We start from the raw sequence: 19,474 nt of genomic DNA, 5'->3' as shown, positions 1-19,474 counted from the left end.
ATACGCTGACTTCGACTTCATAATGATCCCTGGTGAAGACAGATCGAGTTTGTAACATGATTTGGGTCAAGCCCAAATGATTTCTTCAGTACTTACGACAAGAATTCTATGTCGTTTAGTTATCTCATAAGTCGTTCTGTAGAATGGACTTTGTAAATTATTGGACTCGACAGCCCAATGCTATTTATTAGAAGAGGTCGAACTCTACTCCCATAGTAACCAGTAACATTTTTATGATGTTGTAGAATCTAGCTCATGTCCAAGTGCAACTCAAAACCGGTGGAATAAAATTGGTTAAAGTGCCACTGAAGATTAGGATTTTGCCTCGCGGGCTTGCAATTTGGAGACCTGTGTACCTTACTGCATCTTTTGTTGGTATCCCGTGCTAGGCCTCGTCCCGTGCTCACGTGTTTTTCAGACTCAAAACATGGAGTTGCAAGACATTATGTTTATATTATATAAAGATCTAATTCACTGTTAAAACGAACTTGGAATACGGTTCCTCATTTCATAGCTCGGTTAGATTTTCACGTCTCTACTTTATGCTACTCGGATTGAATCCTCCAAATTGTATCAAGAGCCTCCTTTTGGCCGACTGACTACGTTGCTGCTCCTTGACAGCTAATAAAACTTCTCTCTCAAAAAAATATTTACAAAAAATAAAAATAAAAATAAACAAGACACACTTTCGGAATCCTTCACCAGACAACAAGTTTAAGCAATAAAAATTATCCCAAATTTATAATATTTGAAGAACACCACCAAATGTGGAAGATCAACCGAAATACAGATGCAAAAAATGGCAAAGTGGAAGTACTATCAAGTCCATGGTCAACGACGCAGCAGAACTGGGGTATCAGAGAGATCATTGCTGCATAAGAAACTTATCAAACCAGTCGCTTGCTTGATTGACCATCTCCGGGGTCATTTTGTGTTTGATTCCGGGTTGCGCAATAAACTGGATATTAAAGAAATAAATATAACAATAATCAAATAGCTGTTTTTTTTTCTGGTTAAAAACGCTTTGTTAATACCCAGAGTGTGCAAGGGATTTTGTTGAACGATAATTTTATCCCATCTTTCCTCGTATCTATTACATAGTATTCCCAGGATATTAACAGTGGTAAACCAACCTTGAAATGATCTGCGCAGTTTGCATCTTCGTAAACCTTCCGTGCTCTAGAAATGGGAACCTCTAAACCAGGAACCGGATTCCGGGGATCTTCTGCGCCTGTAATATTTTATCAAAGACGTTATAGGGCAGTGATATGTTTCTTGAAGATATAATTTCCGTGACCATGTTGCTTGACTAAAAAAAATTCTGTAAATCGACAAAGGCTACATGGTTTTTACCGTTTAAGATCAAGAGCGGGCGAGGTGCAATGCCTGGAACCGAGTACGGAGCGTCAAATTCAGAGACTAACCCTGGATTAATCCTATCCCAAACCTGGTCGAATAACCCAAAAACTAGGATACTTATGGCGGCGGAAAAAAAAAACACATTAAACTTTTCTGCATGTTTAAGATGGGTGACCAACCTTTTGTACGACCTCTTTATCGATTTCGGTCTTTCCCAAATCAACCCGTGCTTCTGAAAAACAAAAGAGAACCAAATTGTTGCATAGGAGAGTAAGATTCAATATTAACACCCTTAAAAAAATTCTGAACTCAGGTTCTTTACCCTCGAAAACGGCTTTTATGCTATCAACTCGAGCCTGCCACTTGTCATTCTCAATTGCCCATTGAAAACCCTAGAATTGTTTGAGCAACGATCTAGTCAGTCTTCTGACTGTTATCACACTATTCAGTTTTTTTTTTTTTAATTACTCACACTAGTTTTTATTTGCTAGAAAAAATGAGATTTAGGAAGCTGCAAGTAGTACCTGAACGCCAATTATCGGGGCAACAACAGAATAACGGGTATCAACAAAGGCACCAAAACACGCATGCATGCCTGCCATATTAAAGAAAAATCTGGGATAAAATTGGCTTTCTCAAAGAAAAATTTGGCATCTCATTTCAAACAACTAACCTCCAAGTGATTCACCAGTGATTCCTATTCGATTGGGGTCTATATCGTCTCTCTGTGTTAGATAGTCTGCCAGTTTTACCAAGTCCCAAATCTGCAATTCTCGAATATTGTTCTTTAGGGTACAATACATAACACGAAAAACAAAAATACTAATAATAATTTGAACAAGATCAAAGGGCCAACAAGAAACATAGAATATCTATTCAAGTTTTACCGTGTCAAATATGAATGGCATGGTATCACCTTTCTTCCACGACGATACAAGAGCCTGCAATTTAATAAATCCCAGCAATGATATTCCACAGGCATAGCAAAATGAGAGAAGTGTTTTTTTTTTCCCTAAACCCATTCTTGCGCAGAAGAAATGTGCATGAGACTAAGCTAAATGAGAGAATCTTAAAGCGTAATCAGAGTCGAAACCTCTCTGTAGGTGGTTTTGGTGCTGGCACGTTCACCATGGTATCGAGAATCGACAGCGACAGCGATGTATCCCCTTGAAGCATAAGCCTATAAAACAAGCCCAATAACACAATGATTTATGCTTATAATTACAATGTCGCGAGAAAGAAATCAAAACCCACCTCAAGCAAGGGTCTCAGCCATTCTTTGCACTTATGAGTGCTATGCAAGAAAACAACGGCTGGCCGTTTCAGGCCACGCTCTCCCTTCATGCTCACGATCAGCACCGGCAATTTCCCTTGCTCACCCGCCTGATAACAAATCACTTTCCAAATTGGTTTCTCTAAAATTTTCACAAATGACTGAAAGAAGTACGTAGAGCAGAAATTGAGGGGCGAGTCAAATTACCTCGGTGATCAGGTAAATATTTTCCTCTTGCAGCAACTCCTTCAAATTCTCGATGTTTGCCTTTCGACAAGACGCCATTGCCTGGTTTGAAGATAAGCAAGCATGAACAGCGTTACAGAATTGTCACACAGAATTAAGAAGTAGCTGAACTATAATTTACTTTTTGTCACATAAATAATAAATTCTTACCTCGCTGAATGCTGGTGGTGAATCCTCTTGATACAAAGGGTCTGTGACTGGTTTTGCAGGTTCCACGGTCAACGGAACTGAAAAAGGCCAAAAAAAAAAAAAAATTTGAAATGTACTCACTCATCAACTGATGAATATGAAATAGTCTATATTTTTACTCAAAATCCTACTTCTTGTTCCACTAACCAAACATGAAAATGGAAAGGAAAAAAAAAAGTCAAAAGGAATTTCGGGATCAGAATCACCTTCGCCAGATCGTCTGGTCCGAAGAACTCGAAGGAAATCAGCGCGAAGCTTCGCTGCGGCATCAACGGTTTCTTCCATCTGGCTGGGCTGAATCTCGGAGTCGATGAAATCGGTCCTGGACTCGGACCGCCATTTATAGGCAACCAGTTCTGGCGGGTTGGCTATGGAGGAGAAGCTGGAGGCTGTCCCCACGTGCGGGAAGCAGGTGGTCGCACGTGCGAGAGCCGATTTGTTTTCATTACTATATTTATATTTGTTGCAGTGAGGTGTTCTGTAGTTGACTATTTTCGGTGTGAAGGAGAAGAGACTGTGAAACTGAGCCATACTGTGGAAACACATATGAGATTTATTTATTTTTATTTAATCTGATAATTTAAAAAAAAAAAATTAGCAATTTTAATGGAATTTAATCTAATTTAGGCCAATACTTCAATGCAATCTATAATTTTTTACTTATTTATTATTAGTATTGTTATTGGATAAATGCACACTTTTCTAATTTGTTTGAAATTCAATCGGGGTTGATTTAAAATCATATTAATAAGGCTAAAAATCATATAGGAATTTTTAAAAAAATAATCCATGAACAAGTCTTTTAAACTCAAATTTGTATGATTTTCTGTTTTTTTCTCTTTGGCTCCATTTCGCTTTGTGAGAGACAAATGAGAGAGTCTTCTCTCACACATTATTAGCAAAGATTGACTTTTCGGGGGAACTGGACGGGAACCGGCGAATCGGAGAAGACCGGTAGGATAAGGGCATTCACCGTTTTCGTTTCTTGAACCCGGTTGAACCGGACCGGATTCCTTTGAACCGGTTCTCAATTTTAATATAAAGGATTTGGGCTAAAATTCAGGGATACCTAGCTTCCCGAGGACGTTTTTGGCGAAACCATTTTCTCCCGGATTTCGTTTGCTCAAGCGTACATTTGCTCATTTTCCAACTTGGTTTTGCGATTTCCGGCGGATCCCGTTTTTCACAGGCTTGATTTGTCAATTTTCCGACATTTCCGAGAGGTGTGTGACGAGGATTTCTGGGGTTTTGGGATTTTTTTTCCATTTTTTCAAAATTTCATGTTTTAATCCTAGAATATGATGATGAATTGATGATTATGTTGAATTAAAATTAATTTGATGATGAATTGATGATTGTGATGGTGAATATGTTGATTTGAGATTAGTGTGATGATGAATTGATGATTATGATGATGAATATGTTGATGAATTGATGATTATAATTATGAATATGTTGATGAATTGATTATTATGATTATGAATATGTTGATGAATTGATGATTATGATGATATATGTTGATTTCAAATTAATATGATGATGAATTGATAATTATGATGATTGAAGTATGGCGTCCGACCCGGCACAAAAGTTCTGCGAGCCCGTCGAAGGACAAGCGAATGCAAGCGAATACAAATTTTGCGGGTACATCATCGACGGTGGTGGAATCACTCGTGTGAAAAATCACTTGGTGAACATAAACAAGACAAATAGTGTAAAGATGTGCGACAAAGTTCCTCATGAATTACAGGAGGAAATACGAGAGTTACTCTACGATGCGAACTGACCTCCAAAAAAGTCTAAGGGACTCTGAGGAAGAAATAGACGAAGGTCCCGGATTCTAACTTTGAAGCATGACATTTCTTCTTTTTAATCATAGGCATATCCTTGCGGTTATATATATATATATATATATATATATATATATATATATATATATATATATAATTATCATTCTTATTTGACTAGAATAAGGATGTCAAAAAGGGTCAGGCCGGACCTAGTCACATCCGTTACTTTACACCTATATATAATTATCATTCTCATTTGATTATAGTAAAGGTGTCAAAAAGGGTCAGGCCGGACAGGCCAGACTCTTTTTTCCTAGCCCAAGGAGATGCGGGCTGGATTTTAGGCCCATCCCAAACTCTTTTACTGAAAGGCCGGATCGGACCTAAAGACTAGAACTTTAGGCCCAACTCAAGACCAAGCACTCGACCATTGGGGCCGAAGGTCAGGCCCGTGCACGGGCTTGAAACATATCTCTCAAAAAGCCCAAACTATAATCATAAATAGACGCAATAAATTGCACATATCCCCGAAATGATTTTGTAGCCTGTGAAAGGTAATTAGACGTCACCACATCACATCATAGTATAAAAATGATTTCTGATTAAAAAATTGATTATAGGTAATTAATATATCTTGATTATGAATATCAATCTTTAAATCATAAATAATTAGCGAGATACTAAAATTAATATCTTGATTATGAATATAAATCTTTAAAACATAAATAATTAAGAAACCAGAGATAAAAAAAGTAATCTTTTTAAGTAAAGAAAAGAAGGTATGTATGTGATTCCTATATTAGTTTTTTTTCAACCTCAGTCAATAGGGTGGAGAATAAATAATGCCCGGAGAACAGGAAAATAGAGAAGAGTTGGCGGCGCAAAGTGTGGCGTTCCACAAGCTATTTGCGTCGCCGATTTGGTCAACGTGGCTCTGATGGTAGTTGGGACGATCGCCACCATTGCAAACAACATCTCCGATTCGCTTTCAACTCTTGTCTTCGGGCAGCTCGTCAGTACTTTGGGCTCCTCTGATCCATTTGATATCCGTCACCAAGTTTCCAAGGTATATTTTCTCATTTCTTATGTATACAATACTTATTCACATGTAAATGCATGCATCGATAAAGCAATGTAGAAAAAGTTGGATTATCTTTGCAAATCGAAGTGGCATGCCGGTCTTGGCCTTCGGAAGACCAAGACTTCAACACGACTCTTTCAGCTCAGGAAATTTCACCTGAAACTATGGAGTGTGTTATTTTTGTTTCAGTTGGCTGGGCAATAGATTTTATTTCCAAGCAATAAAAAAATCACATATAAATATAATGGAAACAAAAGAGGACTAATAGTGAATGCTCTCTCTAATAACCAGGTAGCGCTGTTGTATTTGTATGTTGCCCTGGCCACTAGCGTCGCTTCATTTCTACGCGAGTATCTCAAACTAAAACTATATATATGCATAGATATGTAGATGTTTCATTTCTACGTGAGTATCTCAAATTCTATAAATAATGTATATATAAAGATATATAAAGAACTAAAAGGACTAAAAAAAGTTATAAGACAAGCATTTGTGCTCCGTCGACAAAGAAAAGAGCACGGCGTTCCCACCTGTCAACGACGTTCATGGAGACCATGGTGGCAATGATGTTAACGATTCTGGTGATGGCGGTAGACATAATAGAGGCTTCATTTATCGCCGAAGCCGATGCTGCTTTTTTTAATGTGTCAATTGGGCCGAGTCGGACCGGGCTAGTCTTTTTTTCAAGCCCAAAAGAGACTTGGGCCCGATCCAATGAGGGTCGGGTCTAAAGAATAAGACTTAAGGCTCAACCCAAGACCAAACCCTCTACCCTCGGAGTCGAGGGTCGGGCCCACGCCTGAAAATGTCCTTAATCGGGCCTCAAAAATCCCAAACTAAATCACTAAAAAAATGAATAAATAAATCATTTTAATTCAAAAGGTACACTTTTAATCAAAAATACAAAAAATTTAGTAACAAAAATTATATCATGAGCAAAAAATTTTAATATATGCGTCGAAAACAATTCTTATACATAAACATAAGTTTTTACATTAAAAAATACCTTTTTTACTATTAAAAGCTTTGGACCCGAACCGGACTTATTTAGGGCTCAGGCCGAGCCAAGCTTGAGGGCCTATGCCCTGGGCCCAGCCTAGACCCTCCAGCGGGTCGGTTTAGCCTGGTCATTTTCCAAAAAAGGTCGGGACGATCCAAAACTTCTAAAAAAGAGGGTCGGACCGGTTAGCCCCTAGCGGCCCGACCCAATTGACTTAACTACAGTATAGCATCGTAAAATCTATATTATGTTGTATTTAAGAAGTAATGTTTTAAAAAAAGCACAGGGTAGGGATATTATGTGCGGTGTCCTCCGGAATGCTTCAAAAACATGCATATATTGCAAATTTACCAAAAAAAATGCTAAATTACAAATTTACCATAAATTCCGCAATTAATTATTGTATCTAATATTCATCGTAATTCTAATGTTTTATTAGTAATAAATTAAATATCATTAATCGATTGTATTGTAAATATAATATATTAGTATTTTTCGTATTGAATTATTGGTTGTTTAACTATCTTGTGGGGACCGTAGAAATGTTTATTGGGGGGACGGGTGTTAATTGAAACAAATATCTTTGGGGGGCTAATATGTAAAATATACATACAAAATAAAATTTAATGTAAAATTTAAAAAATAAAAACAGTAAAAAAAATTAAAAATTATTTTTAGTTCACTTAGTCCATAGCGTTACGTCCTTGCCTATGAGATACATGTTTTTTTTTGTACGATTATAGTATACCATGCAAAACGAGATTACAAATACGTCAATCAAATATCGTTATATACTATCGGCTGTAGTCCTCTGATCCAAGAAGATCGCACTCTGGGGTCAAGAGGTTAGGAAAAGCCATCGACTTATTCTTCATTCACGAGTGACGAGACACTCAAGACACTCCATGTATAATTAATTACTAATTAGTGTGTTTTATTTTTTTTTCGTAATTGTTGTAATCAAGGTTTGACTTTCCGCGGAAACCGACCGGAAACTTTGAACTTCATTGTACTTTATGTTGAATTTTATCTTGGTTTGAACTTTGTGTTTTATATTTTTTTCGTACATGTTGTAATCAAAGTAATTTAGTTTTGAAAAATATGAAAAGTGTGTTTATTTTTGCAAAATATTTATTTGAATACTTTTCGGTTTTCTACATTTGTTTACCGGTTTCCTCTATGGTAAGCGGTTTCCTACTGGTACCGAATTCCTTTTTTTGTCTGAATACCCCTCGATTTCTCCTCCGATAAGTGGTTTACCCTCAAAATTTAAGTCTCGATATGGTAACGGTAAGACGAACCTTGATTCTCAGAGGAGTTTGGTCATTTTTTTTTCTCTTTTTATTTATCAACTAGTACTTTACTGGGAAATGGAACCGAGTCTTGTCTGAATCAATGGAGACAAGGAATCCAAAGAAAGAAAGAAATGTGAGAAACTACCGAATTGCAAAACTATAAAAATTCACCAATAAAGCCAAAAAATAGGTTAGATGGGAAGGTGCAAGGAAACTCATTTAAAGTTCAGGGCATGTGTGTAATGTGATAATATACATAGGCATCACATTTTATATATGGTTAGAGTACGAAATTTTAGATTTTAACCTATAGAGGATGGGAATTGGCCACTAGAAAATACACTATAATTCTATTATATTTTTTCAAAGAACATTGAATAATCTTTGGTTGGTTGGTTTGGAAGTGAAGACTGATATTTTAAAGCACTTTGATTATTCTACCATTAATTAAAAAATAAATACGTTCAACATTGTAGTTCAACATTAATTGGCGGCATAAATCATCAAACTCTTTCGCTGGATTCAGTTTGGTACTCAAACTTTTTTTTTTACGGGAATAATCACTAAACTGCATTTCTAGTACCGACGTTACTCATTTTAACGATTTTTTTGACGGAACCTCTGCTGACTCTTCTTCTTCATCTTGTCTGTTTTCCCCTTCATCATCTCTCTCCGCCGCCGATTCCGATCCCCTCCTCGCGCCGCCACCGCCGCAGACGACCGACGGATCGTACCTCGACCCTCCGTCGTACGCCGACGTAGTCTTCTCCCCCTTCGATTCCTCCTCCGCCGCAGATCTCAACGGCTCCGAAAGCCCCAATCTCCCCCTTGATTAAGAAGAAGAAGAATAAGAAATGGATTCGGAAGTGAGATCTGAAAGTCGAGCTCCGGGATTCAGCGCTCGGTGAGCTACGAGTCGTTGGCCTGCGCCAACTCAGCCCAGGGCTCGTTCTACTACGCCGGCGACGACTGGTTTGTGTACTCCAGCAATCTCCGCCGGAAGACGACGGAGACGCTCTGCGTCGGGACCCACTTGCTGGTCTCCTGCAAGGAAGACGACGAAGTTCCGATCGTGTGGCGGTACAGCCTCGTCCAAGACCGGTGGCTCCGAGGGCCGTCGATGATCAACCCCCGCTCCATGTTCGCCGCCGCGGCTTCCGGCGACTTTGGTTACCTCATCGGTCGACTTTGGTACTCGAATTTATGTTAGATTGAGACACGTGGATTTCCGTCAAAAAAATCGTTAAAATGAATAACGTCGGTACTAGAAATGCAGTTTAGTGATTATTCCCGTAAAAAAACAAAGTTTGAGTACCAAACTGAGTCCAGCGAAAGAGTTTGATGATTTATGCCGTCAATTCCTCTAGTTCAAATAAAATCCAACATTCAACGACATAAGATAATTAGCAGATTATTTACCAATATAAAATTTACAAACTTTTCAATTCCCCTCTACAATCCATTATCAAACAAATAATTAGATCTTTTGTCAAAAATTAAACTCCAGAGATTTTTTTTCTGTTTTGGTAACAGATAAAATTTGAAGTTCTCCTTATATGCAAGACGATGAAACAAAACCTCTTAAGTGTGAGAGGAAATAGATAGCATTTAATTTAAATAAATAAAAACTAGTAAGTTGTGAACTACATTTCACAACAAGTTACACTTATAAGGCTCAGGGTCTTAGCCTTTATCGCTGGGCGTTCCATTGTCTTTAGGAACCCCAAGCTTCAATGACCGGTCTCCACCGAAAAGAGAGACGGGACTTCTTGAAATTGGCTGCGTTTTTTGAAGAGCCGATAAAACAGGAGACAGTTTTGCAGAGACGTTCCCGTTAGCATTACCGCGATGGACCGCCTCAGCGATGGCTTTTGGAACAGGGTTTCGTACGGGTCTTTTGGGACTCGGCGCTTTACTTTTTGCCAACGGCGAACACATCGTTACTGCAAAGTGGAAGATAACATGTCTGTTTAAGCACAAAATCGCAGATACCAAAACTAGGCTACTCTGGAACAATTTCACCAGAGAAAAGGAAATTATAAGACGAAGAGTTGGGTCAAAATAAAAATATTATTTATGGTATTTATAATCATGAAAATTTGGAGGAGAAAGAATAGATTCATGACTGTTATTTTGTTCTAGTTTGGTGTGTTTTGAAAATTTGAAGGAAGATATAATAAGGATTACACATTTCCCAAACAGGGAAAAATTTGGATTTTGATTTTCTTCACTATTTTCATAACAAAAAAAAAAAATCCACACTTTAGCCAAGAGAAATGCTATATAACACAACAATAGGTGAAGTTTCAACACATATACGGCTTATAACTGAATGAATGGGTGTACTGAGCCCACTGAAGCATACGTAATTATAAGGTGCCACGCGTGTGTTGAAGCTTCGCCTCAGGTGCTATATGGCCTTTCTCATTTTTACATATTTCTGCCGTATTTATTCAAAAAAAAAAAAAAAAAAAAAGTTTTCTCTGGCATTTTCCAAATTCCAAATTGAGCCTAACTAGTGTAACTCTTTCAAAATTCATAAGCTTTTCAATTCAGAGAATGGGTTTCTAGGGAAGGAATGTAAGCTAAGAGATAAGAATGCCAAAAACCTTTCATGGCCCCACGAGTGACAATCCGGCTGAGATAATTACGAAATTCTGTCAGGACTAGGCTTTCTTGTTCGGCGTAGACCTCTGCACAGCTACTCTTACTACTACTACTAGATGCTTTCTGAGTTGTGTCTGCATCGCATGTCGCCGTGGCACTACTTGGCAACCCAGCGGCCATGAACGCCGTGTCCTCTTCGTCGCACAACAACGCAAGTGTTCCTGGAGACATCGGTGGCTTGGCGTTTAAGACATCACTCGCGTCAGACCCGGTATCGCTCGTTCCATCTTTCTCTGGTTGCTTTGCCTCCGAAGAATCATCTCTGTCGGCTCTCTCTGGAAGGTTCTCTTCCCGACACAGACTGTCGTCTGTCCCCTCAAAGGATGAAGAACTTGAAGCTTTGTTTCTGCTTTCAGTATGCCTAGTTTCTTCATGTGTTAAACAACAGAAAGGCAATTCTCAACAATCTGATGGAAATTGTCTCAAAACAAGATATCTTATGCTTATTTTTTATTCAACTTTATGTCAAGTATTGTGCTAGGCTGTAGTGATGGTGTTATACACAATGGTGACAGGACTTTAGGAAATATATAAGAGCTAGAAACAAAACACTTTACTAAAAGCACTACCTGCAAAGTTTTTAGCAGCTTCTCCAGATATCGTGACCAAAAGAGAGCAGAGCTCCTTGACATCATGTAGTTGCAGAGCATCCGCCAATGGAGATCTTCGATTAACAATGACAGTTAGTTGGTTCATAATACGAAAAATTTAAGGATTCATTAACCAAGATGATAGAACCGGAAATACCTATATGTTTGTTTCGAAGATCCCGGAGTAGCTGCGTTGCGAGAAGAAACAACAGGTACATTGACATTGGATGAAACCGACATAGGGCCCATCGGCTGATTTCCCTGATTCATTTAAAGATTATGGTTATTGAACATTGGAATGAAGGGAATAAAGAAAAGAAAACAGTCAGATTAGACACATACTCGGGAAAGAAAAGCTACTTCAGGTTTGGGAGTTTGATAAATGGAAGTTAAATGATAAGGTACAGCTACAAGTAGTCTAAGAAACGATTACCTGTTGACCTCTTGCACTCACAGGTATAGACTGATCTTGCGCTCCAACACCAAAAAAAACTTCGACAATTTTTCTTTTCCTAGATCCCAAAGGGGTTCCATATCCAGATGATCCAATCGCTCCGCTAATCGCTGCATTGGCCGCCTGTTGCAAGAATTGTGTGTGGCGGTCTTCGTGAAACAAAGCCCTTCTCTCTTCACTTCCGTCGAAATTCTTGCAATCTTGGCATTTGCAGTTTTCGGAGCACAGAATGTTAGCTTGGAAGCACTCACAATACTTCTTGAGACACCCTGATTTCCTGCAGTTGCATCCTTTGTTGTGCTTTCCTGTATCTTCCTGAATTTTTTTAAAGAGGCACAAGAAAATTTATTTAATACACCCAACGTAATTAATGACGGATGTGATCAAAATGGAAAACTATACTAATTAGAGATACAAAAAGGGCTAGTAGTTTCTTTCTTCTTGGGGAAAACTTCACATATTAAGATATCAATTCAGACTTAATAAAAAAAACATATTTTTTGAAACAAAAAAAAAAAAAATGCGTACTGAGCCAATGCGATACTGAAGTGGGCTGCTCGTAACCTTTGGCCTGAACGCACTCGGGTTTCGCTCTAAGGTTGTTTCAATCGCTCCTTGCCTTGCAGCTTCGTTGTCCACATTATTGTAGCAATTCATACAGTTACAACCATCACAGTAAATTCCAGCAGCAAAACACTCGCAGTACCTAGTAAATAAGACAGACAAATATCAAAATGACTAAGTCTCCAACAAATTCCTAAAACAACGCACTACAATGTATTCGTTTTCGAAAAATTCAGCTGGGAACATCAAAGGCAACGAGACAATGTTTTCAAAGTACATTAGAGGCAAAGCAAACCTCAAATTCAAAGTACTCACAACTTTAAGCAACGAGAGTTTCTACATTTGCATTGCTTCTGTTTCTTAGGAGTTCCGTCTTTACCATCGACAACAGTGGGCCGTGACTTTGGGGACTCTTGCCTGCTGGAAAAGGAAAAAAAAATCTTAATACAGTTCCACAAATACACAAGAAAATGATAACCTTTTTAAAAGGATATTCACAGTTGTTTATTACTCAAGGAAACAATACCATAGGAGATCCTAGCTTTGCCAAACCTTTCTCAAAGTAAAGCAATGACATCAAAAGACTCACAGTGACGGAGATGTTGGTAGTCCGAGTTTGTGAACCGGATGAGCGATTCTCTGATGTGGCGAGGCGATCGCAACCGAGACAGCCAGAGGCTGAAATGGCGGCGCATGGGAATGCGCGTGCGCCGGTGACAGCGACAGTTGATTTGGCCGCGACGGAGATGCTTTCAGAAGCGACTGAGGCTCCGGTGAAGCCGACACATGGCACGGCGGCGCGAAGTCCAATTGCCTCGCCAGCTTCTTCACCGGTAAATCCGAAACCCTCTCGCCTTGCTCCATCGGGGAACCGAAACAGAGAATCGAACACGAGCGATTCGAGTCGTAACCAAAGCCGTGTCTAAATTTTTTGGAAACGCGAGACGCTTCAGAGCGCCGTCAATGGCGATCCGAGTCCAGCGGGCTCGAAGTACGGACGAAATCGCAGCTGAATTTTGATAGTGCGAAGCTGAGCAGAGACGAGAAATTGAAAGAAAAAAATAAATAAATAAATATCCTCTTTTTTTTTCCCAGTCTTTGAAGTCTCTTTTCTTTGAATGTTTTTGGCTATGGAGGTTTATTTTCAAATTGAAATTCGTGATATTTTGAGGGTTAGATGGTTGTAGTCGACGATCGGACGGTGGATATTTGGAAAACAGATTTGACGGTAGCGATTTTTCTAGAGACTGCTCCATTATTGAACGCCGTTGGATCGAAAAGATTTTTTTAGGGCATTTCTGGACTAGTCAAGGGTGGAGAAATTTGGCGCTAAATGGAATCCAAAATGCTGTCGGGCGTTAATGACTTGTGTCCACGTGTACGGTCGATATGGACTTTGACTTTTCCTGATTGATTATGGATGGCTCAAATTTACAACTTTTGAATACTTTCCAAATTGTAGGTGGATTAAATTAAAGTGAAAAGACGACACTGCTCGAAAAAAAATGTAAAAGATAACTTGGTTACTATTTTTTTCACAAAATTGAGGTAATTATCCAATTAAAATATTTTAGATTTTTATTGAGATTTATAAACAACTAGCCTATTTATAGAGGGGATTTTTAAATTATAGTTCAACTATCTATTTATTTAGGGAAATAGCTCATATTTCTCATAATTCTAAAATTGTCTTTGGTTTCATAAAACTTCGTTCTTATTTGTTTGTTAATTCTAGAGTTTTTCCAGTTATTCATCATCGGATTTGAATCATGGAATCTTTCGCCAAATCGGAGACATGTATTTTGTTTTTTCGAATGGTAAATAATATTTACGATCGGATGGCCCGACTGTAAATATTATTTACCATTAAAATTATCCTGCAATTTGCAACCAGGATATTTGACAACTCATTTGGAATAGTAGGATCATCGATTTCGTAGATGTTCCTCTATTGTTCTTATATTATCTGTTCGTTTAGGTTAGTCATTTAATCCTTCTTAGCTTATGTTTGTCTAGTGTAGGTGTTTAGGTTCTTTAGTTTCTTACAACTTCGTTCTTATTTGGTTGTTAATTCCAAAAAATTTCCAGTTATTCATCATCAGATTTGAATCATGGAATCGTTCGTCAAATCGGAGACAAGTATTTTGTTTTTTCGAATGGTAAATAATATTTACTATCGGATGGTCCGATAGTAAATATTATTTACAATCGGATGGTCCGATAGTAAATATTATTTACTATCGGATGGTCCGATAGTAAATATTATTTACCATTCGAAAAAGCATATTTTATAGTTAATCTAACAGAGAATTGATCGGAGATGCGGGGGAGGGTTTCGATTATGGTGTTCTATGGGTTAATCGAATTGGAAATAATATATACTTACCATTTTTTCCAAGTCTGAGAACGGAGACGCTTCGTCGGGTTCGGAAGTGGCAAAATCAGAAAATTGGTGGCGGAAAAGGAGGTCGGACGCAATATCGGAGGATTGAGGGATTCGAAATCGACGGAGAGTTCAGAGGTAATATCGGAGGATTGAAGGATTTGGAGTCGGATCCGAAAATTTTGGTGTGTATTTGATGAGGGGTAAGATAGGAATATAATATTGTTTGGTAGTGGATTGGGCTAGTTACCTAATTTAAGTAATAATTGGGTTAGAATTTTAAAAGAGGTGGTCAATTTGGGCTAGATACATAACCGGCCCATTTTTATATAACCAATATTTCGTATATATTAAGTAAATAATCATAAAAATAACATGATTTTATCAGTAATTTTTATGCAATATTAGTTTACCCTTTTTTTAAATTCAAAAATTTCATTTAAATTTTGAATTTTTTTCGTTTAATTTTAAAATCTAAACAACATATTCGGTTATTAATTTTTCAAATAAATCTCTACTATTTTGCAACAATTTTGGAGAATAAATCCCTAGTGTTCATTCTCTATATCTTTCTCTCATTCTTTTGATCGTCTCAACTCTTCTCTCCCTCCGCTTCCTTCGTCGTCTCTCCGCCGTTGCAATGGTGATCGCATTCCCATCCCGGTTGCTCCTCCCATGCACTCAAAGGCCATGCCGAGCTCTTCTACGCAGAAAATCAGCGAGTCTTACATCTCCAAGCTCTCTCTCTCTCTCTCTCTCTCTCTCTCTCTCTCTCTGTTGCGGTCTTCTCAGCATAGGCACGTTGAGGAGAGGCACACCTCCATCGAGTGAACGACAAAGATCGGTTACAGTCTTCTCGGCATAGGCTCATTGAGTCTCTCTAGAGAGTTTTGCATCGTCCAGGGGCGGAGCTACGTGGGGATCAGCGGGGGCACGGGTCCCCACTGGCTCGAGACAAAAAAAATTAATAGGCTTAATTATAATTATTAAAAAATTAAATAATGCATATTAATAAATATAATAGCTACACTAATAATGTCACAAAGCTGTCCCAGCTCAAATGGTCAAGGCTTAAGGGAAATGTCAGCAAGGTCTTAAGTTTGAATCACAGATTGGACGAAAATTTGCATTTTTTTTTAATACAAACAGCCGCGTTTTTAAGAAAAAAGTCCAAAAAAATATTCATTAACAAGTATTCTTTCATCTTCAATGTTAAAAAAAAACTCCAAATGGCAATCATACACTTCTTTCATTTCAACTCTTCTATTTTCTTGTTTATCATTAACAAGGTAAATGTTTAATATATCATTCATATGTGCATTGCTCATTTTGTATTTTTATTATTAGAGTTCTCTAATATTTTAATGCATACTATGTGTTTGATGAAAGTCCCAAATGAATTTTTTTTTCTCTAATCATTTGGTGTTGATTTTTTTGATGAGTATAAATATGAAGAGATATTTCAAAAAAAAGTAGACTCAACAACGACATTAATAGAAGAACACGCTAAAAGTGCAAAGAAGAGAAGTGGAGATTTGAAGGTCAACATAGAAGAGCTCACTACCGATCCGGGGTTAAGGATTTCGATTTTGAATTATCATCCTAATGTCCAAGATGACGTGCATAGAAGGTATATACTAAAAGGCCCTTGCCAACCACACAATCATGATTTTCCAAAAACTCTTTTTGGAACGAAACTTAGAAAATTCAACCCATCAAGATGTCAAGACTATCCTACTTGGTTGGAGTATAACATAGCAAAAGATGCACTCTGTTGTTTATGTTGTTATCTTTACAAAGAAAATAATGGAGATCAAGGAGGTGGTGATTCTTTTGTTGGAAAATGATATTCAAATTGGCAAAAGCATAAAAGAGGTTGAAAGTTCATGCCGGGGGTCCGGATAGTGCTCACAACTATGCTTGGAATAAGTGCATGGCTTTGATGAACACGAAGCAACATATTGAAACACTTTTCAACAAGCAATCCAATAAAGACAAAGGCGACTATCATGCTCGCTTAGGGGCATCTATCGATTCCGCTCGATTTCTTATGCGACAAGGACTTCCTTTCCGTGGTCATGATGAATCTTCTAGTTCAAGTAACCAAGGTAATTTTTTAGAACTCTTAAAATTTATGGGTAACTTGAAGAAAGAAGTCAAAGATGTGACACTAGAAAATTCTCCGAAGAACGCAAAATACACATCACCCGACACTCAAAAAGATATTGTTTATCTTGCCACAAATGAAGTTGTCAATGTGATTATTAAGGATATTGGAGATGCTTTGTTTTCTATTCTTGCTGACGAGTCTCGTGACATCTCAATGAAAGAACAAATATCTATTGTGTTGCGTTATGTGGATAAAAATAGGTGTGTAATTGAAAGATTTGTGGGTCTTGAACACGTCTCAAGCACCGCGGCTACATCACTTAAGGCGGCAATTAATAGATTGTTCTCTAGCTATGGTTTGAGCATAACTAGTCTACGGGGACAAGGTTATGATGGAGCTAGTAACATGCAGGGAGAGTTCAACGGTTTAAAAGCACTTATTTTGAAGGAGAATCCAAGCGCATATTACATCCATTGTTTTGCTCATCAACTTCAATTGGCACTTGTTGGCGTGGCAAAAAAACATGTTCAAGTTCTAGAGTTTTTTTGTGTGGTTGCTAGTGTGGTGAACGTTGTTGGAGCATCATCCAAACGCTCCGACATCCTCCAAGAGAAGCAAATTGCTCGCATTTCTCAAGCATTAAAAAATGGAGAGATTGAAAGTGGTCGAGGCCAAAATCAAAGTACAACTATCAAACGACACGGAGACATGTGTTGGGGCTCACACTATGGTACATTACTTAGCTTGCTCACTTTATTTTCATCTACTATTGAAGTCCTTGAAGTTATCGTTGATGATGCATCTAGTTGTGAGCAAAGATACGAAGCAACTAACTTGTTGGAAAATATGCAATCGTATGACTTTGTTTTTTGTCTACATTTGATGAGGATGATATTGGGAGTTTCAAATGAATTGTCAAAAGCACTACAACGAAGAGACCAAGATATTGTAAATGCCATTGCCTTGGTCAAAGAAGACTACAAGAAATGAGAGAAAGTGGTTGGGATTCTTTTATTATCCAAGTGTCATCTTTTTGTGAAAGCCACAATATACAAGCACCCGACATGAGTGATATCTACATACCTCGAGGAAGATCGCGGCGCAAGACTTATGTGACTACAAATTTACTCCGCGCGGGGTTATATTACTCCATCATTGATATGCAACTTCAAGAATTGAACAGTCGTTTCAACGAGGTAAATACTGCATTGCTTATTTGTGTAGCGTGTTTGTGTCCCGATAATTTGTTTGTTGCTTTCGAGAAACAAAAGCTTATTCAAATTATCGGTTATTATCCAAAAGATTTTCCTGAAATTGAGCTCATGGAACTTGATGATCAACTTGAAAACTATATTGTTGATATGCGCTCAAGTGTAGAGTTTTCATATTTGAACGGGATTAGTCATCTTGCAAAAAAAAATGGTTGAAATGGGAAGAGATAAGGTGTATCATTTAGTCTACCGACTATTGACATTGGCATTGATTTTGCCGGTTGCGACTACTAGCGTTGAAAGAGTGTTTTCTGGAATGCATCTCATGAAGACCAAGTTACGCAATCGTATTAGAGATTAGTGGTTGAACGACAGTTTAATTATTTATGTTGAGAAAGAAATTTTTTATTGTATTGATATGAAGTCATTATAGATCATTTTGATAAATTTAAAACCCGTCGTGGAAATATGTAATATTTTTTTATCGAATTTGATATTTTTATTATATATTATGTATCTTTAATTTTGTTTAATTTTTTTTTGTCCCCCCTGAATTTAATTCCTGGCTCCGCCACTGGCGTCGTCTGCAAATAGTTGTAATCAGTTGCAAATAGTTGTACATAACAGCGTAAATATTTATTTATTTTGCAATGAAAACATCAATAAATTGTAAGTAGTCAACAAATTCAAATAATTAACACTCATTTACAGTTATTTACTTTAAAATTAGAACTTTTGGAAAAACGTAATCCCAACTTTTGAAAAGCTGTGTGAATCTATAACATTTAAGACTATTCAATCAAATATTCTATACCGAATAATCAATATGGATTTATTCTTTAAATTGATCGAATAGTTCAATTTTAAAACTAAATTGCTTAAAGTAAAAAGATTTGAATGGCTTAACTGCCTACACGTAATATACCAATATATTCAATCAAATATTCCCATTAAAGAATATTCAATCAAATATTCTTTAGATTGACGTATAAGTCAAATTTAAAACTAAACTGCCTAAAATAGTATTATCATTTATTGCAGGAAAAAATAAATTGAAAATCATACAAAGTTGCCGAAATTAAAATTCAATTTTAAAAAAATTCCCGATTATAATCTTTATTATGGTTACAACTACTTACAACTTATTACACTTTTATTTACAACTATTTATTGCTGAATACACTATTATTTACAATTGATTACAAGGAAAATCTGGGAGACAAAAACTTAGCAATATTTACACTACTATTTACAACTATTTA

At 37.4% G+C, this 19,474-nt stretch overlaps 3 protein-coding genes across 4 annotated transcripts; 1 reads left to right on the top strand and 2 right to left on the bottom strand.

The window, feature by feature from the left end:
* Window positions 1–596: 596 nt before the first annotated feature.
* On the bottom strand, window positions 597–3,597 carry LOC149390822 (alpha/beta-Hydrolases superfamily protein). Its single transcript, XM_089621079.1, has 13 exons — window positions 3,274–3,597; window positions 3,029–3,105; window positions 2,840–2,920; window positions 2,614–2,742; window positions 2,453–2,539; window positions 2,247–2,300; window positions 2,033–2,123; window positions 1,884–1,954; window positions 1,682–1,751; window positions 1,539–1,591; window positions 1,354–1,447; window positions 1,134–1,231; window positions 597–958 (listed from the first exon to the last, which is right to left on the bottom strand). Exons 1-13 carry the CDS (start codon window positions 3,350–3,352, stop codon window positions 866–868), a joined length of 1,077 nt encoding a protein of 358 aa, XP_089477205.1. The 5' UTR covers window positions 3,353–3,597; the 3' UTR covers window positions 597–865.
* Window positions 3,598–9,800: 6,203 nt separating this feature from the next.
* LOC149390821 (protein tesmin/TSO1-like CXC 5) lies at window positions 9,801–13,622 on the bottom strand. 2 transcript variants are annotated; one of them, XM_089621383.1, is made up of 8 exons: window positions 13,098–13,622; window positions 12,824–12,928; window positions 12,473–12,650; window positions 11,924–12,259; window positions 11,648–11,751; window positions 11,470–11,564; window positions 10,843–11,268; window positions 9,801–10,176 (listed from the first exon to the last, which is right to left on the bottom strand). In XM_089621383.1, the coding sequence occupies exons 1-8, from the start codon at window positions 13,370–13,372 to the stop codon at window positions 9,917–9,919; spliced, it is 1,779 nt and encodes a 592-aa protein (XP_089477509.1). In that variant the 5' UTR covers window positions 13,373–13,622; the 3' UTR covers window positions 9,801–9,916. The 2 variants fall into 2 exon arrangements, with proteins under 2 accessions (XP_089477509.1, XP_089477510.1); XM_089621384.1 differs by having other exon boundaries at window positions 12,824–12,925.
* Window positions 13,623–16,824: 3,202 nt separating this feature from the next.
* LOC149390820 (uncharacterized) lies at window positions 16,825–18,573 on the top strand. Its single transcript, XM_089619861.1, has 4 exons — window positions 16,825–17,045; window positions 17,376–17,401; window positions 17,576–17,731; window positions 18,404–18,573. Exons 1-4 carry the CDS (start codon window positions 16,825–16,827, stop codon window positions 18,571–18,573), a joined length of 573 nt encoding a protein of 190 aa, XP_089475987.1.
* Window positions 18,574–19,474: the final 901 nt, after the last annotated feature.

The sequence above is a fragment of the Urtica dioica genome, chromosome 7, assembly GCF_054948205.1.
Source record: "Urtica dioica subsp. dioica isolate 48M chromosome 7, U.dioica_male_clone48M_v1_H2, whole genome shotgun sequence".
NCBI classification, from domain to species: Eukaryota; Viridiplantae; Streptophyta; class Magnoliopsida; order Rosales; family Urticaceae; genus Urtica; species Urtica dioica.
This window is presented reverse-complemented; position numbering and strand designations above follow the sequence as displayed.

Bases quoted from the DNA above. Each gene is read 5' to 3' on its own strand.
- LOC149390822 (XM_089621079.1), bottom strand. From the start codon at position 3,352: ATGGAAGAAACCGTTGATGCCGCAGCGAAGCTTCGCGCTGATTTCCTT. The intron at 1,592-1,681 runs GTAAAGAACCTG...TTTGTTTTTCAG, and splicing joins CATAAAAGCCGTTTTCGAGG to AAGCACGGGTTGATTTGGGA. The intron at 1,232-1,353 runs GTAAAAACCATG...AAAATATTACAG, and splicing joins CCCGCTCTTGATCTTAAACG to GCGCAGAAGATCCCCGGAAT.
- LOC149390821 (XM_089621383.1), bottom strand. From the start codon at position 13,372: ATGGAGCAAGGCGAGAGGGTTTCGGATTTACCGGTGAAGAAGCTGGCG. The intron at 12,929-13,097 runs GTGAGTCTTTTG...TTCCTTTTCCAG, and splicing joins CTACCAACATCTCCGTCACT to CAGGCAAGAGTCCCCAAAGT. The intron at 10,177-10,842 runs GTTTTTGGCATT...TCCACTTTGCAG, and splicing joins CACTCGTGGGGCCATGAAAG to TAACGATGTGTTCGCCGTTG.
- LOC149390820 (XM_089619861.1), top strand. From the start codon at position 16,825: ATGGCTTTGATGAACACGAAGCAACATATTGAAACACTTTTCAACAAG. The intron at 17,402-17,575 runs GTAACATGCAGG...TGGTGAACGTTG, and splicing joins ACAAGGTTATGATGGAGCTA to TTGGAGCATCATCCAAACGC. The intron at 17,732-18,403 runs GTACATTACTTA...GAACGGGATTAG, and splicing joins GTGTTGGGGCTCACACTATG to TCATCTTGCAAAAAAAAATG.